We start from the raw sequence: 20,962 nt of genomic DNA, 5'->3' as shown, positions 1-20,962 counted from the left end.
AAACAGATTGATCCATTAAAAATAAGAATGTTTCTTTGACAGTGCAATTGTTCGGAATAAAACACCTGCAGACATGAGGGTCCCCAGGGCTGAATTTGAAACCCACTGTATTACTGGGCAAATGACCCAAAAGATGAGAACATTGATTAATTTTCCTGGGACAGTGCACAGCCATGGAAGGTTGCTCTTGTAAGGGTGAGGTGCAGAACACAATTTGTTTCCGTCTGCCCTGTTAGGTGCCAGTACTATGAATGGGTACAAGCATGTGGTCCTTTAAAGTAACAGGCCTAACAATTGAAGGGCTATGGATAGGCTTAGAGGTGCAGTACTTTCAAGGCCATCAGTGGGTACTGTGCATTTGTTATAACAAGAAATCCTAGATCTGCCCCCTTTGAATGAAGTGGAACTGGGCATAATTGAATGTTCTGTGAAGACTATTATAGCTGCACTCAAGCTATCAAGCACTTTGAGCTTAGAGTTGGAAAGTGAACAAGGGCAAAGATTCACTGGCAAGAGGAGCGGTGATTGGGATTGAAAGTATGTATGAAATTAGGAGTGAGAGCCAAGGTATCTAAGAAGGTAGTGCTTTGTGTGCCATTCTGCCAGGTAGCAAGTCTTACGTAAGTTGGCCCAGAGTGGCAGAAGATTTGCTGTTTTTTGTTGACTTTGTTCTGAAGTGTTTATTTCTCCCTGGGTACTTAATTTTGTTAATAAGCGTTATACTTTTTGACAGGGGTGCTAAGTTATGACAAAATGAATAGTTGATAAGTATTGCCTTTGATACCACAATTGCAGTTTTTTATAGCAATTAACATCACAAAAGTGAAATATGTACTTTATGTTACCAAATGCGTATACTGCAGCCTTTTTGCCTAAAGTACAGTAGAATGTTCATTTTGTAGGAAACCACTTCAAACTATGTTAATGTGAAGTTGATAACTGGTTGATTGGTTGAAAATTATTGTTTAGTATTGCTTCTTTTAATATATATAGTAAAGATACAAAACACATTAAAATATTTGTGTCACTGTTTTTGGAATACAGTAAATCATATATGAATAATTCTGAAATAAAAATTACCCATCACTGTGCAGCTTGATTAGCATTCACAGGAGAATACACAATTGGCAGCTCCACCATTTGTGTCCCATCGAGAGCAGGTTCACTTTGAGTATATGTGACAAACATGAAGGAGTCTGCAGATGCCATGGTGAATGTTATGCAGCCTGCAACATCATCCAGCATGACTGCTTTGGTGGTAGGTCAGTGATGATCTGGGGAGGCATATCCTTGGAGAGCTGCACAGATCTCCACATGCTAGGCAACAGTATCCTGACTGCTATTAGGTACCGGGATGAAATCCTAAGAGCCATTGTCAGACTTTACACTGATGCAGTGGGCCCCGGGTTTCTCCTGGTATTAAAAAAAAAAATGCCTGGCCAGAGTGTGGAGGCATTTCTTGGATGATGTTGGCTTTGATGTCATTGACTGGCCTTCACATTCCCCAGACCTGAATCCAATTGAGAACCTCTGGGACATTATGCATCACTGATATCCTGGTCTAGGTCTGGGATGAGATACCCCAGTACATCATCCAGCGTCTCTTCAGGAGCATGCCTAGATGTTTTTGGGAGCGCATACAGGCACCCCACTGAGTGACATTATGACTTGCTGTGACAAAAGTCAAGCAAGTTGGATCAGCCTGTGACTTCAATTTTTGACTTAGGTTTTTGGTGTGATGTTGTGATTTTGGTTTCCATTGACTGTTGTTATATTATGTTATTCTTGACGAATTACACATTATTACTCAATAAAGATTTTCCACTTGAATATTTTGTTCATTGAGATCCGATGTGGGATTAAGCTTTCCCTTACTTTTTTTTGAGCAGTGTACATTAGAACAATCTAGACGAGAACAGGACATTCAACCCAACTAAGCTTTCCAGTCCTATCCACTTAATTCTTCCAAAATAACATCAACTGTAGTTTTGAAACTACCCAAAATCATACTGTCTACCACACCACTTGGTAATTTATTCCATTTTTCTATAGTTCTCTGTGTACAGGAAATGTTTGTGCAAATGTCCTTGTGTTCTTGATCAACTCATTTGAAAATAACAGTCTCAATCCACTGTACTAATTACTTTCATAATTTTTAACACTTCAATAATGTAAACTCTTAATCTTATTTTGTTTGAAATGAAAAGGCTCAGCTCTTTTAATCTTTCCTTATAATTCATCTCCTGTACCATGGAATGAGCCTAATTGCTCTTCTCTGGACCTTTTCTAGAGCTGCTATGTCCTTTTTGTTGTCTGGTGACCAAAACTGTACACATCACTGCAGATGTGGCCTTGCCTGTGCGTTTTAAAGCTTCAGCATAACCTCCTTAGACTTGTGGTGTGCACTTTTAGTAAGTTGCATAAAAGTTTGTGTGCATTGCTACAATAGCTTGGCTGTCTTTGATCAGCATTGTTGCTATTGAAAACAAAATAGTTTTAAATTACAGGTAATTCTTTTCTTTTGACATTCAACCTTATAAAAAGCATCAGGTCAACATTGCTTCTCAGTTTTTCTGGAGGCTGCTGCAAACACGATGAAGAAATTAACATTTTTTTTAAAAACATTTTTAGAGATCAGACACGAAAAATGTGTTCATTGCAGTCACCTGTAATTATTCAGATGATGTTGGTGTCTCTAGTTTGCAAATTCGCTAACTAAATGTTATCTTTGCTTGTCTGCAACATGCATTTGTTTATTCCTGACAGAGCTGGAGAACTGAATAGAATGTAGTAATCGCCACTTTTCGTTACTTGTATATTACAGAAGCTATAATCTTAATTGCGATTAATACACAATTAGTTGTGCAGTCCTGCATTTTGGCCACTTTAGTATTTTTTATGAGAGAATTTCTGAGGATGGCAGGCTACCAAAGAGGCCATCTTCCAGTCACAGTGGACTGATTGCCAGTTTTTTTTTTTTCTTTTTATAAATTAAAGATTTTGTTTCTTTATAGAACCAAAATGCATAGTCTAGGTGTCAAATGTGTCTCTAATCTACTCTGACTTGATTATACTGTATCTGTGTTGTGTGTTTGTGCTTAATAATGTTCTTGCACAATCAGCACAGCTACAACTCTTATACCTGTTTCTTCTTGGGAAATGATTTGGCTTCGCACTTTGATGCAACAGGTTGTTTGTGATGGGAAAAAATGAGTGGATGCCTCTGACAGCTTTTTTTCTTTCACAACTACAATCTCTTCCACACATTTTATCAGCTTCTCTTTGAATGCTTTGCCCATGTTTTCATATTTATTCCATCTCCCTTAAATATACAGGAGGGGTACTTGAATAAAATTGTATTACCCTTTGTTTTAGGAATAAGTTGAAATGCCTTTGATGTATTAGTTTAAACTTAACTTGTGAATTGTGTTATTTAATGGCAGTATAGGACAATGGCTGTGAACTGCATCTTTGTGGTGCAATGCAGTTTAACTCAAGAATTATCAATACATATTTATAAATACAGTAATAAATAAAGAAATATATATGTCATTATAGAAAAATATGAAAATAAATGTGTGTGGTGACACTCCAGCTATCTGTTTTTAAAAAACTTAAAGGCAACTGTTCTACTGATTGCATGTGAATGTGAGTGTGTTTATTGTTGAGCCCTCAGATGAACTGGTGGCCTTTACAAAAATGGATTGTGCTCTCTGCTTATACTGTGGAGAATGCTTCTTGCCTTCAGAACCCTGAATTGGATTAATCAGGTTTGATAAAGCTTTTCCATTTTATACAAAGCCCTGCAACAGCAAACATAGTGATAAGGAGCCTTAAGACCTCAAAGCTCCTTGTTCTTTCCACAGTAGCCACATTATTATCTGTAAGAGCATGACTCCATTCAATTCCCATAACCTCAACAATCAGTTTGCTTGTTTTGCTAATGCTGAAGGACAGATTGTTATTTAAACAGCATTCAGTGAGGAGTGTAATGTCTTCCAGGTAGGATGTCTTGTCATAGATGATAATGATTACTATTAACTGTTGTGTCATCGGCAAACTTTCTTACAGAGTTTGTGTCATGTTTGGCAACACAACTGTGTGTTAGAATAAACAAAGGGGAAAGCAGTTGACTGAACACTCGACCCAGTATGAGAAATACACAATCCTGCTTATATCACTGTCTAACACCATGCAGTTTACATGTCTTTTGGGTCTGAAATGGTGAAGATGCTGGTGCTAATCAGGTAGATTACATCGTTGTAAAGCTAATGAATAAATACATTTCCTTTTCAGTTGATTGAGGAGACTTTTTTTCAAAATTGCAATATTTAAATTTGAAGCACTTCATTAAAAACAATGGCTAACGTTGTCGTTTGCCAACATGTACCAGTTGTTGTTTTTACATCATTGTGCAAAAATGTCCTGCCACTAGTTTGACTAGTTTCCTCAGGAAAGTGTATCCAATGATTTCTCCCCTTTCTCACCCTCCTCACCTGTATCAGCATTTTTTTCTGTAGTCCTTTCACCATGCATTCTTTCTTATCTCAGGGTTTTCCATTTCTGCTTCTCCCATCCCTTACATCGTTTTTTCCCTTACTTAGTCCTTCTTCCATCCCACTCCTACTTGCCATCTCCCTCACAAGCCCCCTGTAGACTCTTGATCTGTTCTACTTTCTTTACATCATGCCCATTCTCTCATTCCCTGCACGCTACCCCTAACCTTTTTACTCTTTGTCATTTGTTTTCCTTGTCACATTATAAACCACATGCTTCTGCAGTTTACAATTCTCAGTTTCTTCCATTTAAAGTTGCATAATTTTTGTGGTGAACAAGCAGTGTCAGTTTGTCTTCACAAATGAACTACTGTTTAGGATATTTAATTGGATAAAGTGGTGGTAAACATATAAAAGCAAGCAAAAATAAAATAGGTTAGCAGTTTTTATGATGCACCTATGACTCGGGAGCACATCTTGCACCTTTTAAAAAAGATTAATGATTTTTGTTTAAAATTTTTGAATCATTGATGAAATTGGTGGATATCCCAATCTGTATTAATAAGCCACACTTGGTTCCAATGCTTTTAAACATTTCAGCCTATTCTTACTCATGTCTTTGATTTAATCTTCTCCTCTCCATAAAGTTGTAACATCTTCTATGAATCAGATGAGGCTTTGGCATCTTCTGACCATAACAATCTGATTACTGCACTTTGTTCACTAAAGTAAAGCTGACCTTGATAGTTAAATATGGAGTTTGTTCAAACTACTGAAGAGACATGTCTAGACCGTGTAGTAGGTATGATCACCTTGGCAGCATCTTCTGAGAAATGGTTTTATTTTTACACACATGTTACATTTGCTTTTTGATTTACCCTAATAAAATGATTTCAGAATCGCTTCTAGGTTTATTTCTTCCAACTTGCTTGTGTTCTCTTTATTTTTCTTACTGCCAAATTATTGTAACCAAAAACACATGTCAGTAGTATTGTACTTTTTTTTTCTTTTTCTTTGAAGTGAACACTAGTTCCTTAGGTTCTTAGAGGTGAATTATAAAACACAACTTAATCAGTTGAATACTTCTGTAGACCCTCTCTGTGTTAATTAGCCTGACGTCCTGTCGTATATATCTTGGTATTGAAACTGTTTTGGCATGGAGTGTACCATAGGAGGATGTAAAATTTGTTTTTGCTCCAAATTACAGTAAATGCCCGCTATCTATTGATTCCATTCTTTTGCCCAGCCGCTATTATAAAAGTGTGACACATTTCACAATACCTGCAGTTTAATTGTGTCTATTTGCAGATAAAGTCCTTGCTTTGGGCCTCAGGATTGGGTGAGGATGGACTTCAGGAGGTTGCCTTTTGGCCATTCACAGCAGAAAAAGTAAAAATAAACAATATTCCCAGAAGCCTAACATGTGTGAGCGACATGTGAGATTGAGCAATAACAGGTCTATGATTCCCATAGATGTCATGGGTTGCCGATGCACTACAGTGAATGGATCAATGTACCACTACTCAGTGCCTAGCAGTGCAGGAAAGTCGTTGCACCCCACTTGTGATTAGGACCAGGGGTTTCAGTTGTTTCCCATAATCTAGGAATTCTTAGTAGTCCTCATCCTAGTAATTCCCTTAATAGCACTGATTACGTTCCTGCCCTTTGTACACACTGCCTGTAACTACTATCATTTGGATATTTTAACAAGGCCCTGTGATTGCCTTGCTACAACCACCTAAGGGCCTCTGCTGGAGCACCTAGAAGAACTTGACTGTACACAAAATAAAAGTTGCATCAAATTTTCTGGAGGTGACCTGTGGAAGGATAATTACTGAGCCTCAAGGAGCGAGAGTGGAGGGCTGGCATATCTGCCCAAGCTGGCATCCAATAGGAACTTTGCTTCATTTTTCCTATAGGATCAATGCTTCTATATCTGCATTTTCAATATCCACAAGGTGTTTCAGGAACATAACCTCCATGGATAAGAAAAATTGACTGTAACTGGTATTGGTGTATATTTTTTGTGTAACTGTTGTATATCTAGTACAAGATTAAAGAAAACAGGGGTATAGAAACACTACCTTAAATACAGAATATACAACATAATTTGTTTTGTTTAGAGAGATGTATTATATTTTAGTATACAGAAATGTTTAGTACACTGTGAAAAATGTGACACTGAATAGTTGCAGTGGTAAAGGATAACAATTGGTCAACTGGTACATTTTTAGCCTTTCATTAGATGTGCTATAAACTGTTCTGAGCTGTGCTTTGAAGCTTTGGTATTATGAGGACAGTTATAATCTTATTAGCATGGCTATCTGGTTTCAGGTCTCTCCCCCCTTAAAAAAAAAAATAAAAAAAAAAAAAACCAACTGGTTTATTTTTTTTTTTTTACCGCTGTACTAATTCATTGGTTGGCTTTCATCTATGTATCTACGTTTAATCATTGAGGGTCCAATGATATCCGGATATTTTATAGATGTCTTTTAGATTGTGATTAAGACCTCTTAGGAACATGACAGTGCCATGTTAATGTGAGGTGAAGCCATTAACATATAATATAAAGAAATAAAGACGTGTAGTGAAGTTGTGCTGTGAAACTAAGAGATACTGTGATACAGGCATCCCATGATTTACACACTCCATCTCTGTTACTTCATTCCAGAAACCCTTTGAGAAATTTGTATCAAAACAGCATCCAAGAATTAACTGCATAGGGAGAATGTCTCTTAAGCAATGAAGAACACAGGGGCTCCTTATGGGTCAATATGTAGTGCTAAATTAATTAAAAATATATGTTTTACAAAGAAAGTAGTCCATTTAGTGTACTTTTTCGATTAGCTTTTAGTTAACTTATCCAAAAATCTCATCCAGATACTTTTTAAAAGTACAAGGGTTTTCACTTTAACTACATCATTTTTATTCCAAGTTTTTTTTACACTTTAAGTGAAGAATCACTTCCTGGCTATCATTTTGAATGCACATCCTCTTATCTTCAATTATTGTCCTTAAATGTTATATTCACTGTTTTGCAAGAAAAAAAAAACAACATAAGCAACTCTTGCCTTTGCATTTTGTTAAATTGCGGAAACTTGTATTGATCTCATACATAGCCTTCTTTGAATGGTTAATTAGTGCATGGTTGCCCTTGGCCACTCATCTCCGTATAGGTTCTCTGCTATTGGGTACCTGCACGCAGTAATATAGATGTGGTGTCATGACCACATTATAGAATCAAAATATTTCAACCCTTTATTTATATTGAACAAGTTTTCTTCAGCAGTATCCTCCTTTTTGTTTCTACATAATTGCTGTAGTACTAGGTTTTTCTTCATTATGAATGTAGAGAAAAGCAGCAAAATGACACCTTTTATTGGCTAACTAAGAAGATTACAATATGCATTAGTTAGCCAATAAAAGGTGTCATTTTGCTTGGCTTTTCTACATAATTGCTGTAAGTATAGTATGTGAATGTTGCATCAATATAAGCACATAATCTTTCTCATAGGTTGCTTCATATGATGCTAGTATTGTATTTATATATTTATTCGATTAACTTTGCCTGTGTTTTCTAGTGTTTGATCAGTATTGAAGATTGTCCAGATATTTTTAAATTAATTTTGTGTTTGTTATCCCATGGATTTTGGCATCTTCTACAAATATCTCTGAAGTTTTCCTCTACTTCAGAGTCAATGTTATTAATATAAATTCAAAAGAATAAAGGCCAGAGGACAGAACACCTAAATGACAGCGCTAATGACCTTTCCTCATGTGATGCATCTTCTCTTTTTATGTACTCTTTGTCCCCAGCCAGTTAACATAGGTGAAGTCCATTCTTGTTACAATGGATTTAGAAAGTACAGTATTTAGACCCCTTCACTATCTTCACACCTTACTCTGTGGTAGAATTAAGTTTAAGTGGATTCATTTTGTCATTTTTGGCCGTCAATCCACACCTTATAACCCATAATTGAAAAGTGAAAACATGTTTTCAGAAAGGTTGGCAAATTTAATAAAAATTAAAAACTGAAATGCCTCATTCATATAAGCATTAAAAGCCTTAATTCTATACCTTTTATATAAGCCTTTTTGGCAGCAGTTACAACTCTGAGTCCTCTTGGGTAAGCCTCTGCAAGCTTTAGACACCTGGATTTGGGCAGTTTATCCTATTCTTCCTGACAGATCCTCTGAAGCGCCATTAGATTTGATGGGGAGTGTCTGTAAATTGCCATCTTCAGGGTTCTCTTCAGATATTCTATGGGGTTTAAACCAGGGGTTTAAACCTGGGCTTTGACTGGGCCATTTAAGGATAATTAGAGACTTGTCATGAATCAACTCCAGTGTTTGTTTTGGTTGTATGCTTTGTTGTGCTAAAAGGAGAACTGCTGCCCCAGTCTGAGGATGTGTGCTCTCTGGAGCAGGCTTTCTTTAAGGATCATTCTGTATTTGTCTGCATTCATTCTGACCAGTCTCACTGCCTTTACAACTGAGAAGATCCCACCCCAATTGCATGATGCTGCCACCACCACGTTTCACTATAGGGATTGTATTAAACTGGTGATAAGTAGTGCCTGATCTTTGACATAATGTACATAGTGCATTGAGTTCAATTTTTTTCTCTCATCAGACCAGATAATATTTTTCTAAATGCCTTCCAATGAGTCCAATTGCTGTTTTTGTTGACCTCTAAGTGAAAGTTAGACACTTTACAGTAAATGCCAAATTGATGGATGGCTGCTGAGATGGTTCTCCAACAGGTTCTTCTGTCTCAACAGAGGACTTCTAAAACTCTGTTAGAGTGACCACTGGGTCTTGTTTGCCTTCCTGACCAATACATCTCCTTGCCCAATGACAACTCTAGTAACAGTCCTGATCGTTCCAAAAATCTTCCATTTCATAACTGTTGTTACCACTGTGCTCCTGGGAATACGCAGAGCTACAGAAATGGTTTTATACCCTTGCTTGCCCTGATCTGTGCCTCAGCACATTTTGATCATGGAGGTCTACAGAGAGTTCCCTGAACTACACGGCTTGGTTTTTGTCCTCAGATGCAGTGTGAATTATGGGACCTTTTATATACACAGGTTTGTGCTGTTCTGAACAGGTGGACTGTAATCAAATTCTAGACACATCTCAAGGATGATTAAAGCAAACAGGAAGCACCTCACCGCAATTTGGAATGCCACAGCAAAGGTTCTGAATACTGATTTAAATGAGCGATTTTCAGTTTTTGGTTTTTAATAAATTTGAAAACCTTACTGAAACATGTTTTCCTTTCATCATTATGGGTTGCTGAGTGTAGATTGATGAACAATAATGGCAAACTTATATATTTTAAAATTTAATTTACAACACAAAAAAATGCAGAAAGTGAAGGGGTCTAAATGCTTCCTAAATCCACTGTGCCTGCCATGCAATTGAATTTTAGCACCAGAACTGTTCTTTAGTGTCTAATTATTTTTAATAGTCTTTAAGTTAATGCTATGCTTTTGTTTGCTATTATAGTAGCCTGTTTAAAAAAAGTTAACTGATTAGTTCAATAAGGTCTTATTTTTCTAAACCCATGCTGGTTATTCTAATTTTTATGTAAATAGTCTTCTGATGTATCTTTGATTATTGTCTAAATATCCCTGCAAAGCATAAAGGTGCATTTTTCTGTAATTACTGAGGTGTAAGGAATGGCAAGAATGAAATAATACACTCTGCTATCATTTATAGTGAAGTCTTGATTTTATTTGGCAATTTATTTTTCCAGAAACAAATGTACAGTAATATAAAGATTGCTATATATTAAACTGTAAAAGCATACATCCTCAAACCTGCCCAATTTAATTCAGGGTTTGGGGAGATATTGAACTTATCCTGGCTACATTTTAGCACAAGGCATAAACCAACCTTGAACAGGAAACCATTCTTTTCCGGGGCTCACTTAAGTACACGCCCACACTTGCTATCCCACAGTCCTGTTTTAGAATTGATAATTAACCCAACATGCATGTCTTTGGGGATGTGGAAGGAAACCAGAGCACATAGAGAAAAATCTACATAGATATAATTAGAATTGCATCTAACAATGATGTGGTATGAGATTCAAACTCGGGATCCAGGATTTGTGAGGCAAAAGTGCAAACCACTCTTAATGAAAACAGAAACAAAGATAAATGGTTAGGGCACCAAATGGTGATCATTGTATATTGTTGTATGCAAAAATCAGGTAAGTCTTTACAGATGAGATTCCCCAACCAGTCTTGGGAGAGATGCCAATGATGCTGGTTATCAAGTCAATGTGGTGGAAGGGGCAGGTTTAGGTGCGCCCAAACCTAAAAGTGATGGCATGCGTTGTTTGCTCATGATTCTCCGGATCTGCAGAGGGAAGGAGAAAAGAGATGCTTGGTGGAAGCTCCATTCCACGACTCAGGGTGATATCACCACAGATCAAAGAGACTTACATAGAATTTGTAATGAAGAAAATGTTGACAACTGAGCAGGTTTTAAGCAACAGAATAGACAAATGGTCACACAGCATTAGGATAGACTAATAAAGTACAGTAAGTAAATGTGTGGTGTGCAGGTTATTGCTATATTTACTGGCTGGACCTGAAAAAGTATAAGGAGCCGTTACTCAAAATGTGTTAGAATCACCATTTTCATTTTCCATTCAATCATTCTATCTGCTAAACATCTTTTTCTTTCAATTTCATTGCAGCGTTACGTAGAACAAGACTGTTCAGAGCTGGTTCATAACTTGGACTAGATGCTGCCAACACAGAGTACTGCTTTGTTACAAGGACACTTGCTCACAAACACATACCCTTTAATTACCAGGAGTCCACATGATAGAATGTTATTCCAGTATGGCAGTTTGTTTAATGTACTGTTCATTTATTTTTTTGTTATGTTGCTAAAGATAAAGTTGAAATCATATTTCTGTTTGACGAAATATCAATGTATTACACTTAATCAGAGAAACCGCTTGGTTAAGTCCATTTTTTAAATAGTGAAAGTGGATTTCAGTATTTGTATCTCAACAATGTATTTAATCAAACTGGAAATATTCAGTTACAGTACTTACACATTGATGCAATATATTCTCTGATCATTATGCTGGCAGAGTATTTATGGGTTGAGTCTGTTTGTAGCAGTTACCTTGCATTCAGTACAATTAATTCTCACAAGAACCAAACTGGAATTGACAGTTAAATTAACCTGCTTGTTTGTGGGTATGTTGGCAGAAAACTGGAGTATGCAAAGGAAAACCCAGGCAGACATAAAGAGAACATGCAAACTCCACAATAAACAGAGGACTGTTTCATTTATGTTAGGTAGAATGCCCAGAGGGGATACAGATTTTATTTTTTCTCCAGCCGTCTGGAGTTTTTTTTGTTTTTTCTGTCCCCCCTGGCCATTGAACCTTACTCTTATTCGATGTTAATTAATGTTGATTTATTTTGTTTTCTTATTGTGTCTTTTATTTTTCTATTCTTTATTATGTAAAGCACTTTGAGCTACTGTTTGTATGAAAATGTGCTATGTAAATAAATGTTGCTGTTGATGTGAGATTCAAACCCGGGATGCTAGATATGTGAGCAACAACATTTATTTATATAGTACATTTTCATACAAAAAAATGTAGCTCAAAGTGCTTTACATAATGAAGAACAGAAAAATAAAAGACACAGTAAGAAAATAAAATAAGTCAACATTAACATAGAATAACAGTAAGGTCTGATGGCCAGGGTGGACAGAAAAAACAAACAAAAAAAAAACTCCAGACGGCTAGAGAAAAAAAATAAAATCTGCAGGGATTCTAGACCATGAGACTGCCCAGTCCCCTCTGGGCATTCTACCTAACATAGATGAAACAGTCCTCTTTGTATTTAGGGTTCTCACGGAAGGACTTGATGATGATGGTCACGTAGACTTCTTGCTTTTAGTCCATCAATGTTGGAGCATCATGATGCTTTGAGTAGGTGGTACAAAGAAACCAGAAGAAGAAACAGAAGAGAGAGTAGGGGTCAGTACGGAACAACACTAACCACTGTGCTATTGTGCTAACCTATATGAAGAATGCCACTTTAAAATATTTAATATTTATCAATGATCGTTTAAATGGGGTTTACACAAGGTAACACACAAATAAATAGAGCAATACCAAATTCTTATTGGAATTTGTTGAGTTGAATTTAATTAAGCCAACAGAAACTGTTTAATAAGGTATTATGGTATAAAATGAGGAAACCAGAAAGGGTGGTAATTTTGCTATTTACTGTGTGACACCCGTTGTTACAGTGGTTATTAGATTCAATCTTAATACTGTTTGAAATTTATGGCTTTATATTTTTGTGAACCCCTTGCTTTAATGTTTTTGTTTTACATTTATTTAAGTCTTTGTTATAGCAATGTATCTTCATTGTTTTCCTGCAAGTGCTAGGGTTACATTGGGATCTTTGGTCCTTTCAGAAAACTCTGCTCTCTTTGCTGGTGTTTTCATGGAGTTCATGTTGGTAAGCTTCTGTGTTGGAGGCAGTGGGCGCAAAGAACTGCACAGAGTTTTCCTTCCTTTTTTATTCTTCCGCCTACTTACCTTGTCTGTGTGTGACATTTAGGACGGGCAGCATATTTCTTTTACCTTTTCTATTCTCATTTTTTTTTTCTCCACAACAAGTATCTTTGTTGCCTTGGATCTAGGAGCATTGCCAGTAGAGTACATTTGTATTATTTTTACTTCCACTGCTTATTGCATGTGCCAGTTTCAGACCCGCAACATCAGTTTCCTGCTATTGTGTTAAAACTTAGCTCTGTGAATCTAGTAGAGCTAGTGCTACAAGACAGGTGAGGAATGTCAGTTTAAACTCCACTTCAAAGTAAAAAATGTGTAGCATGTCCAATCCAAACTTAACGCTATAACAAAGAATTCTAAAACGCATTGTGTATGACGTTTATCAGAAGACAAAGAAGTTTTCAAATATTTGCAAGGGTGCAATTATTTATGCCAGAAGATTGCTTTTTAGGTTAGCTAACCATAGCCGTGATATTTACTGGGGAATTTGAGGCTGATTGTTTTGATTTTTGAGATGTTGTAAATGATGCCCTGCCTTGGGAATTTTTGCAAGGTCTGTGTCCTCTCTTTTTTCAAGAATGTGAAGAATATAGCGGATTGCCTGTTTTAAGAATTCAGGCAACATTCTGTATAGGACAAGAGGGTGAGTCTCTCTTCCTTAAAGCTGGATTTTAACCTGTCTGTTTCAGCCAGACTGCAACTACATGTTTAAAAGTTTTTTGTTTTTTTTTTGTTTTTTTTTGTAGAAATGTTGTATTCGAGGAAGCAAAGTTAGGGAGTTGGTACTAAAATGTGCAGTTATCTAATATATTTCAGACTTGCTTAATTCAATTCAGGGTCCAAGCTGTTCAAGCAACAATGGATGCAAAGTAGGAACCATTCCTGGGCAGTGTGCCAGTCCTTCACAGGCCCTACACACGCAAACATATTTGCATTTTGGCCAATTTGCAAAACGCCTATTAACCCAGAATGCTCATCTTTTAGGATGTGGGCGAAAAAAGATAAAACTATTGGAGTTGGGGTGGATTGACACATACATGAAGAAAATGTGCAAACTCTACCTAGGCAGTGACCAGTTGTGGAATATGAAGCAAATATTCTGGGTCAGTGTATAGTGCTATACATAGCCCCACCCAGCTTATTCCTGCAGTGAATTGCACACCTTTTCAGCACTCTAGCAATCCCCTTGACTAAGTGAAATGATTTTTGTCAGTTGGAAGAATGATGTCCCGAAGTTAGAAGGTGGTGTAGACATGTAAATTGGACATATTCCCCACCCTATCTTTAACAGAAAATCTTCTACATCAACAGTCCGAATTCCTGTGTACCTAATGGTTGCGACTTGTGTAGCTGATTTGGTTAGTTTTTGCTTTTGGCCAAGGTTCAAGGATAAGACATGATTGTACTATTCAGATTTGTCAGAAATAATTTTCCCTTAACCAAAGTTTACATTGTAGCATTGCCTGCAAATGAATGGTTAATGTGAAAGAAGCACCCCATGTCACTGACAGGTTGAGGACTCCTGATGACTTGCTGGACACTTGATAGTTTAAAATGTCTGTAATGCATTTTTGTAACGTGAGATCAATGCCTGCATGCTCACATTGCAAGTGTACCTGTATGGATATGTCTTTCTTTGCTGTTTCAAAGATGTTGTCATTCCAGAGGGTGGGGGGCAGTTGGTTATATTCAGTTGCGTCTTGCTAGTTGAAAGAGAGAGGGAGGGAAAGAGAGAGACACAGAGACAAAGCCAAGTTCCTCTTTCACACAGAGGCAAGCTGAATTGTGTGTTTGCAACACCAACACACACATGCACGCGCACACACTTCCTCTCCCAGCGCAAGACTGCCCAGTCAAGATCTGACGCTAATCTTTTTTAAATTCCAGTCCGGTCATGCTCTAAAAAGAAACAAACCCCATCCTCCCCACCCCTCTTATGAGTGAGTGCACAAGAAGCAGAAGTCCCAAGCTGCAAACCTAGATGCAAGTGTGAGCCTCTCGCTGCATACCACCCATCTGTGATATTCTGTACTGGCCTTTTACCAATAGGTTGCCATACATAGACTATGTGCAATGAGCACACAATCTGTATGCATAAACTGTAGTACACATTTTGTACATATAGGTACACTCACAAATGTGATTCCCATGGTTATGTGTGAATACATGCATGCATGGCATTGCATTCAGTATGCATAGTTGTGCTTCTATATATCTATGTGCCTGTGTTTGGTCACACTCAAATAGTACACTCCAGCAGAAGAGTATGAATGAACTATATATGTATACAAATAGGCTTGAGAGTATACATGCACATACATTGTGTGTTTTCCCAGATTTCATCCTACTATAGACTTGTGCATTCTTTCAGGTAAAATTGGCACATGCTCCCAAGCATATGCGCTGACGGGTAATGAAGGTTCTTGTTTTGTAAAAATGATAGGAGTTGAAATCCAACTAGTTGAATGCCCAGAGGGCGTTTTAGCTCTTGTGTTGTGTGCTTGCCTCAAATTAAAATGAATTGCTTTGCTTTTAATGAAGTTGCTTTCTTTCAATTAAACCTACGCTCGCTAATTGCAAAGTGCATCCCAGTGGCGCATGATGTCGGTTAATCTGCCTGATAGGCGTTCTTCCCCGGGGTACTGGTATAGTATCCCAAAAAGACATCTGCTTGAACTAAAAAAAATCTGAACACTTGCAAGCAAGTCTTCTTTAGGGCAGAGTTTGCACAATAGGGAGATACGTGTTTGTTTGATGTTTGAGTGTTGCAATACTTCCTTAGTTCTGAATTACCACACCACTGATGGACACTGAAGGCATACCACTTCCTCAATTCAATATCTTCTTCAAAACTCTGCAGTGTTCTGGGCTCACAGGCTGGCACCCAATGCTGTGTAATTAAAGAAGGGATACTCTAGAAGAATCAGAATATTGAGGCATATGTTTTGTTTAAATAGCCCCTAAAACTGCTGTTCTAGAACAATATGGGTCCCAAGGCTTTAGTCTTTAGAGATTCAGATCACATTGTGTCACTCACCGAGTTAAACTTTCTGCCACTGGGAAGTGATTTTGTTTTTGCAGTTGCGTATATAGATTTGTAAATTCAAGAGTTTGAAAGTTCAGTCTCTGTATCTGAAAGTGCAGGTGTCTGTTTAACTGCTTTTGGAATGGTGTAGATAGAATCTGGATGTGTAGGGCTGCATGGGGGGAAAAAACACACCTATCTGGTAGGGAAGGGGGTGAAGGATATCCCATTCACTAACCAATAGGGAGGCATAGGACAGGGTGAGGAACTCAAAGGAAGGAAGAAAGGGCCACAGTGGAGTTGCAGTGGTGGGCTCTTGGGTGGTTTGGGGAACTAGTATGCTATATACGTGTGCTACCAGTTATAGGCAGAAACCAGAGTTGTAAGCTGGCTAGAAGTGTGCAGTATTCCCCGGGATGCTGCATGCAGGGCAAGATACCTTATCAACACCCAAGTCACCCAAGTCAGCATGTGGTCCCAGGTAAACAGAATAGGGACTATGCTGCCTTTTTAAAAGCGGGACTAGGAGGCTAACCATGAACTTTAGTGTCTGGCTAGAAGTAGTGCATGGCCCCTGACTGGAAGGATGGGAATAGTGGCACCAGAGAGGTGAGGCCTGTGGAGGACAACTGTGGGCATAGAGGAGCACGGAGGCCAGTGGCCACTAGGGGCATTCTAGCTTGATGTTCCAAGAGAAAATTACATTGAGCACAGAATTTGGGTAGGGGTGTTTTAAGGCCATCTCACAAACAAGTAAGTTTAGAGTTTGGGATGGCTCAGGGGAAGAGATGAGAGAGTAAGAGAGTGATTAGAATGGAAAAAGTTGATTTTTAGGGTAATCTGCTGTTCATGTGCAAGGAAAAAAACAACAGTTTATATAGGCCCAAAGAAACTATGCATATGTTTTGCTTCTGATTATTTTATACTTCGTAACTTTTGTGTGTTCATATGTTTATTATGTTAATAAAGATGCCTTTTTGCCTCCTGTTAGCTTTTCCTAAATGTGGAGGGAAGCAATGAGACCAGTGAGCATCAATAATCTGGTGAAGGTGCCTTTAAAACTAGAGGATTCAAAATGCAGGGGCCTATGGAGCCTCATATTACCCTTTTTCATCACCCCCTTCTCATTTTATAGAAAATGTGAAAATATTCCAGCTAGTGTTATGTTGACTTCTGGTAGAGTTATTAGAGGTAGCACAATGTATTCTGGTATGACATGGCTGTGTCAGCTTAATAGGTGCCATGTCCATTTTTCTTCTTATTTAGCTGTTTGTCTATTTAAGCACAATCCTTCAAGAAGCTTTCCAGGCTTCTTGTGTCAGCTTCCACTAGTTGGTTCCTGAGAATTGCCATGCAGTCGTCTTATTCGTAGTCATCTTGCTTGCTTAGCACCTGCTTCACATTACTCTAATAATTTTTTGCAACTTGCCATTTGAATTTCCAGCTGCCTGCAGCAGTGCCTTTCTGTTTTGCATGAGTGACACAGTTCTGTGTAGAACAACTCATGTTCCTCAGTTAGTTCAACAGTTCCCTCTGCGATTTAGGGAGAACATCAGTATGGAGATCTGTACTGATGTCCACAATGCACTAAATTGAATGGTTGTATGTGTTAGAGAAGAAGGAGGCGATGAAGTTAGAGAAGAGACTTTTTTTAATTTTATGCTGTTTCTGTGTAAAATATGTAAATTAGCTTTATGAAAAGCTGCTTGAGTGCAAATGTGACTGGAACATATGCAAATGAGGCCCACTATAAAGAGAATAAAGGTAATGTTTAGGAAAAGCAATTGGCAAGTGCACTCATAATTCAGGGTTTCAAGAATGTGACTACTGGTTGCACTGTTCACTGAGTGAAAAACACTTTAGACATTTTTTGCTTGGTGAATAAGAGGTGCAATATTCTTTGCCTCAGGTTGGGTGACACATACTGTTTCCTCTCCAGCTTGTGGGAAACCAGGAGCAATAAATATCCTGTTCTCACTGGGCACTGTCACATCTGCAGAAATGAAAGTGGCACTATATCCCCTACAGGTCACTAAGTAATAAGGCACTAAATCCTTTCCCAATCAGTGAAGGACAAAGTCTACAGCCTCCCCCTTTGCTATAAGTCCTGGAGACATTGCATCTTCTCCTACTTGTAAAATGATAGAGCCACTATCTTCTATTTGTAGGGTGACTGCACTGTACTCTCCCTTGTACTTGTAGGTGGAGAGGTGCTACTCCAGCTCCTCTGTTGCTCGCTGTTCCTCTGGCACTATGCATCCTGATTTGTACAGCCAAAGTGCAAACCAAAGTCAAGTGCACACTGGGGAGTGATTGAAAAAGTAAATCTCAGCTGCTTCTGTGCCAGTTGTGGAACTTCCTCAAGGTCACCCTAGACAATTCTCTCTGCAGGAGAGACTGAGAAGGCTTGAGTTTAGTAAGACATGCCACTGTCCAAGTGTATCCTCTCACAACTTGTTTCCTGAGAGTTATGGGGTGAGACCCTGGGTGGGAGAGTGCTTTCTGCTTCCTTTCTCACTCGCTTATCTCTGCTGTGGCTGGGATATCCGCTGGCTGCCCCCACATGGCAGGAAGTACCTCTGCAAAGACACGAAGTGGCAGGATGTGGCGAATACATGACCTGCCCTGTCAAAACAGAGAGCACTTTTTTCTAGTTTAAAAGCTCAGTTTTGTTACCCCGATTCGAGGAGTGGCAGGACCAGGGCTATGCTATCTACCCAGATAAATGAGTAAACTTTAAGGTATAGTTTATAGAGTGGAGTGGAGCAATGATATAGAATTTCCTGCCTATATGTCAGATTTTCTCTGGACTTGAAACGGCAGAGAACGCTTCTTAGAGAGTCGGAGACAGGGCAGAAAAAAGAACGGCAACCAGACAAGAAAGGCAAATGCTAGCAAATCATTCTATTTGAGAGCAGGCTATGAAGAGCTGCGTACAGTAGCAAATAGCACTTGATGGAGGTAAGTCAGTGGAGCTGCACTTTGCTGTCAGTTGCGAAAAAATGGATTAATGCAAGGCTACGCCCATCAGGAAAGCCATAAGTAAAGTATGTGCCTGTTCCACTGCTTGCTGGGCATCCCAGTTTCTCCTTTACACCAGGAAGGAAGGTGTTGTTTGTAACTCCAAGCATGTGATCAAAGTAACAAGGTTCATCTGTATGTGTGCGAAAAGCAAGAAAATTGAGAGGTGTCCATCACAGCCTGTGTGCTGTGTCTGGCTTCCCTAATAACACCTGTTATAATGTTGCCTTCAGATTCCCCACGTGGCCCCCAGTTGATGCAGATCAATCATCTTCAAAACTCCTGCTGCTTGTACACTATAGAATCCCACAAGACATGACCACTTTGCAGTTGTTGTGCTTTCTCTGTGCTGCAGTGTGAGTATATCAGCATTTCAATGCTGTTCTATCTAGAGGCATTGAGAGGAATCTAAAGGTTATTTGAGGCCCAGCACATTTCAGATATATATATGTATACATGTGTATACATATGTGTAAATGTGTGTATGTATGTATGTATGTATGTGTATAATATATATATCTTCTTTTTTTTTTTCCAATATGCAGGCTTTTTTTTTTTTTGCATTACCATAGTAACCAAAGAACTCTTTTGCTGCTGTGGCAACCAAACGTGGTGCATGTGGGAGGAGGTTGAGTGGTTAAATGTGCCATTAGGGTGCAAAAGAACTTCACTGCTTGGTATTTCCCCAGGGCCACATAAACTATAATTATTTGGTTAAAGAACTCGGGCAGGTAGAAGTGTTGTTTCTGATGCTTATCTGTCATATTGTGGTTTAGACTGACTACTTGTTCTTTGTCTTCACAGAGTCTTCAAAAAATCCAGTCCCAACTGCAAGGTAAGCATCCATCACCTGAGTCACGTGTGATTTTTATGTGAAATGGTGTGGTCTTTGTTCTGTAAACTACTGCCTCCACCTTGTCTCCTCGACTCGGGCTCCTCCCAGATCCTGCAAAGCAGTAAGTTGTCAGCCAGCACTTGCTCTCGGGGGACTTCTCCCTCTGTTTTGCTCACCCTCCCTTACTACATTGCCTGTTGAGCCTTCGTTTGTTTCTTCTATCTCTTCATTACATCTCTGCCAGTTCACCAGATAGGAGCAGTGCCAGAGCACATGTGCTTATGCTGCCTTTTCTTACTTTCTGCTGTTGCCCTTTAACTCTTCGTGTTGCCATGCATCCTGAGTCCTCCTCACTGTAATCCTTCAGCCTCTGCTTATAATGGAATCTTTGTCTGTGGATGATGTGTTTTTAGATGTACCTCCTAGTAAACGTCGTGTCTTCAAGAAAGGAGTGGAACACCTGAGGGTCAGTTGGTTGTTTTATATTGGTAGTTTAGCCGGGAGAACTATATTCTTCCAAAAGATGGCCAGTTTCTTGTGGTGGTAACTCTTGTCTACCTTGGTTCCTCTCTGCATCCTTTTTTTCTTATTCAAATTATTATTAATTATTATTATTATTATTATTGTGGAACCATTTACATTCCTAGTGCCTGGCATTAAATGAGTGAACAGGTATTAGATTAATTATTGCTTATTCATCTTTATTTCATTTCCTTCCTTACTTTAAACAGTTCTTTTTAACTCAGAGAGAGTTTGTTGTTATATATTTGCTTCCTGTTTCAGGATGATACTGCTTAACTTCTCCTCAAAGTTTGCTCTTTCACTTCTAGGTAGTCTATTCTGAAGTTTCTGTGGCCATCCTGATTATTCAATCCAACACCATGTTATTCCTGCTTTTCATAGATATTCTTGTGTAACGACGACAATGTAAAATGATTCTGTGTAATAATTACTTAGATGCATCTTCATCCACATGTCTTATGTAACTCTGTTTGTCCTGCCCATAACCTGCTTGATGT

At 38.4% G+C, this 20,962-nt stretch overlaps 1 protein-coding gene across 1 annotated transcript in view; it reads left to right on the top strand.

Moving 5' to 3' along the window:
- The window catches only part of LOC120525279 (arrestin red cell), a 107,724-nt gene that overhangs the window by 11,166 nt on the left and 75,596 nt on the right, over positions 1-20,962 (top strand). Inside the window, exon 2 of the mRNA XM_039747422.1 lies at positions 19,913-19,943. Within this exon, the coding sequence (XP_039603356.1) occupies positions 19,913-19,943 (31 nt within the window). The remainder of the gene's footprint in view (positions 1-19,912; positions 19,944-20,962) is intronic.

Source organism: Polypterus senegalus, chromosome 3, assembly GCF_016835505.1.
Source record: "Polypterus senegalus isolate Bchr_013 chromosome 3, ASM1683550v1, whole genome shotgun sequence".
Classification (NCBI taxonomy): domain Eukaryota; kingdom Metazoa; phylum Chordata; class Cladistia; order Polypteriformes; family Polypteridae; genus Polypterus; species Polypterus senegalus.
This window is presented reverse-complemented; position numbering and strand designations above follow the sequence as displayed.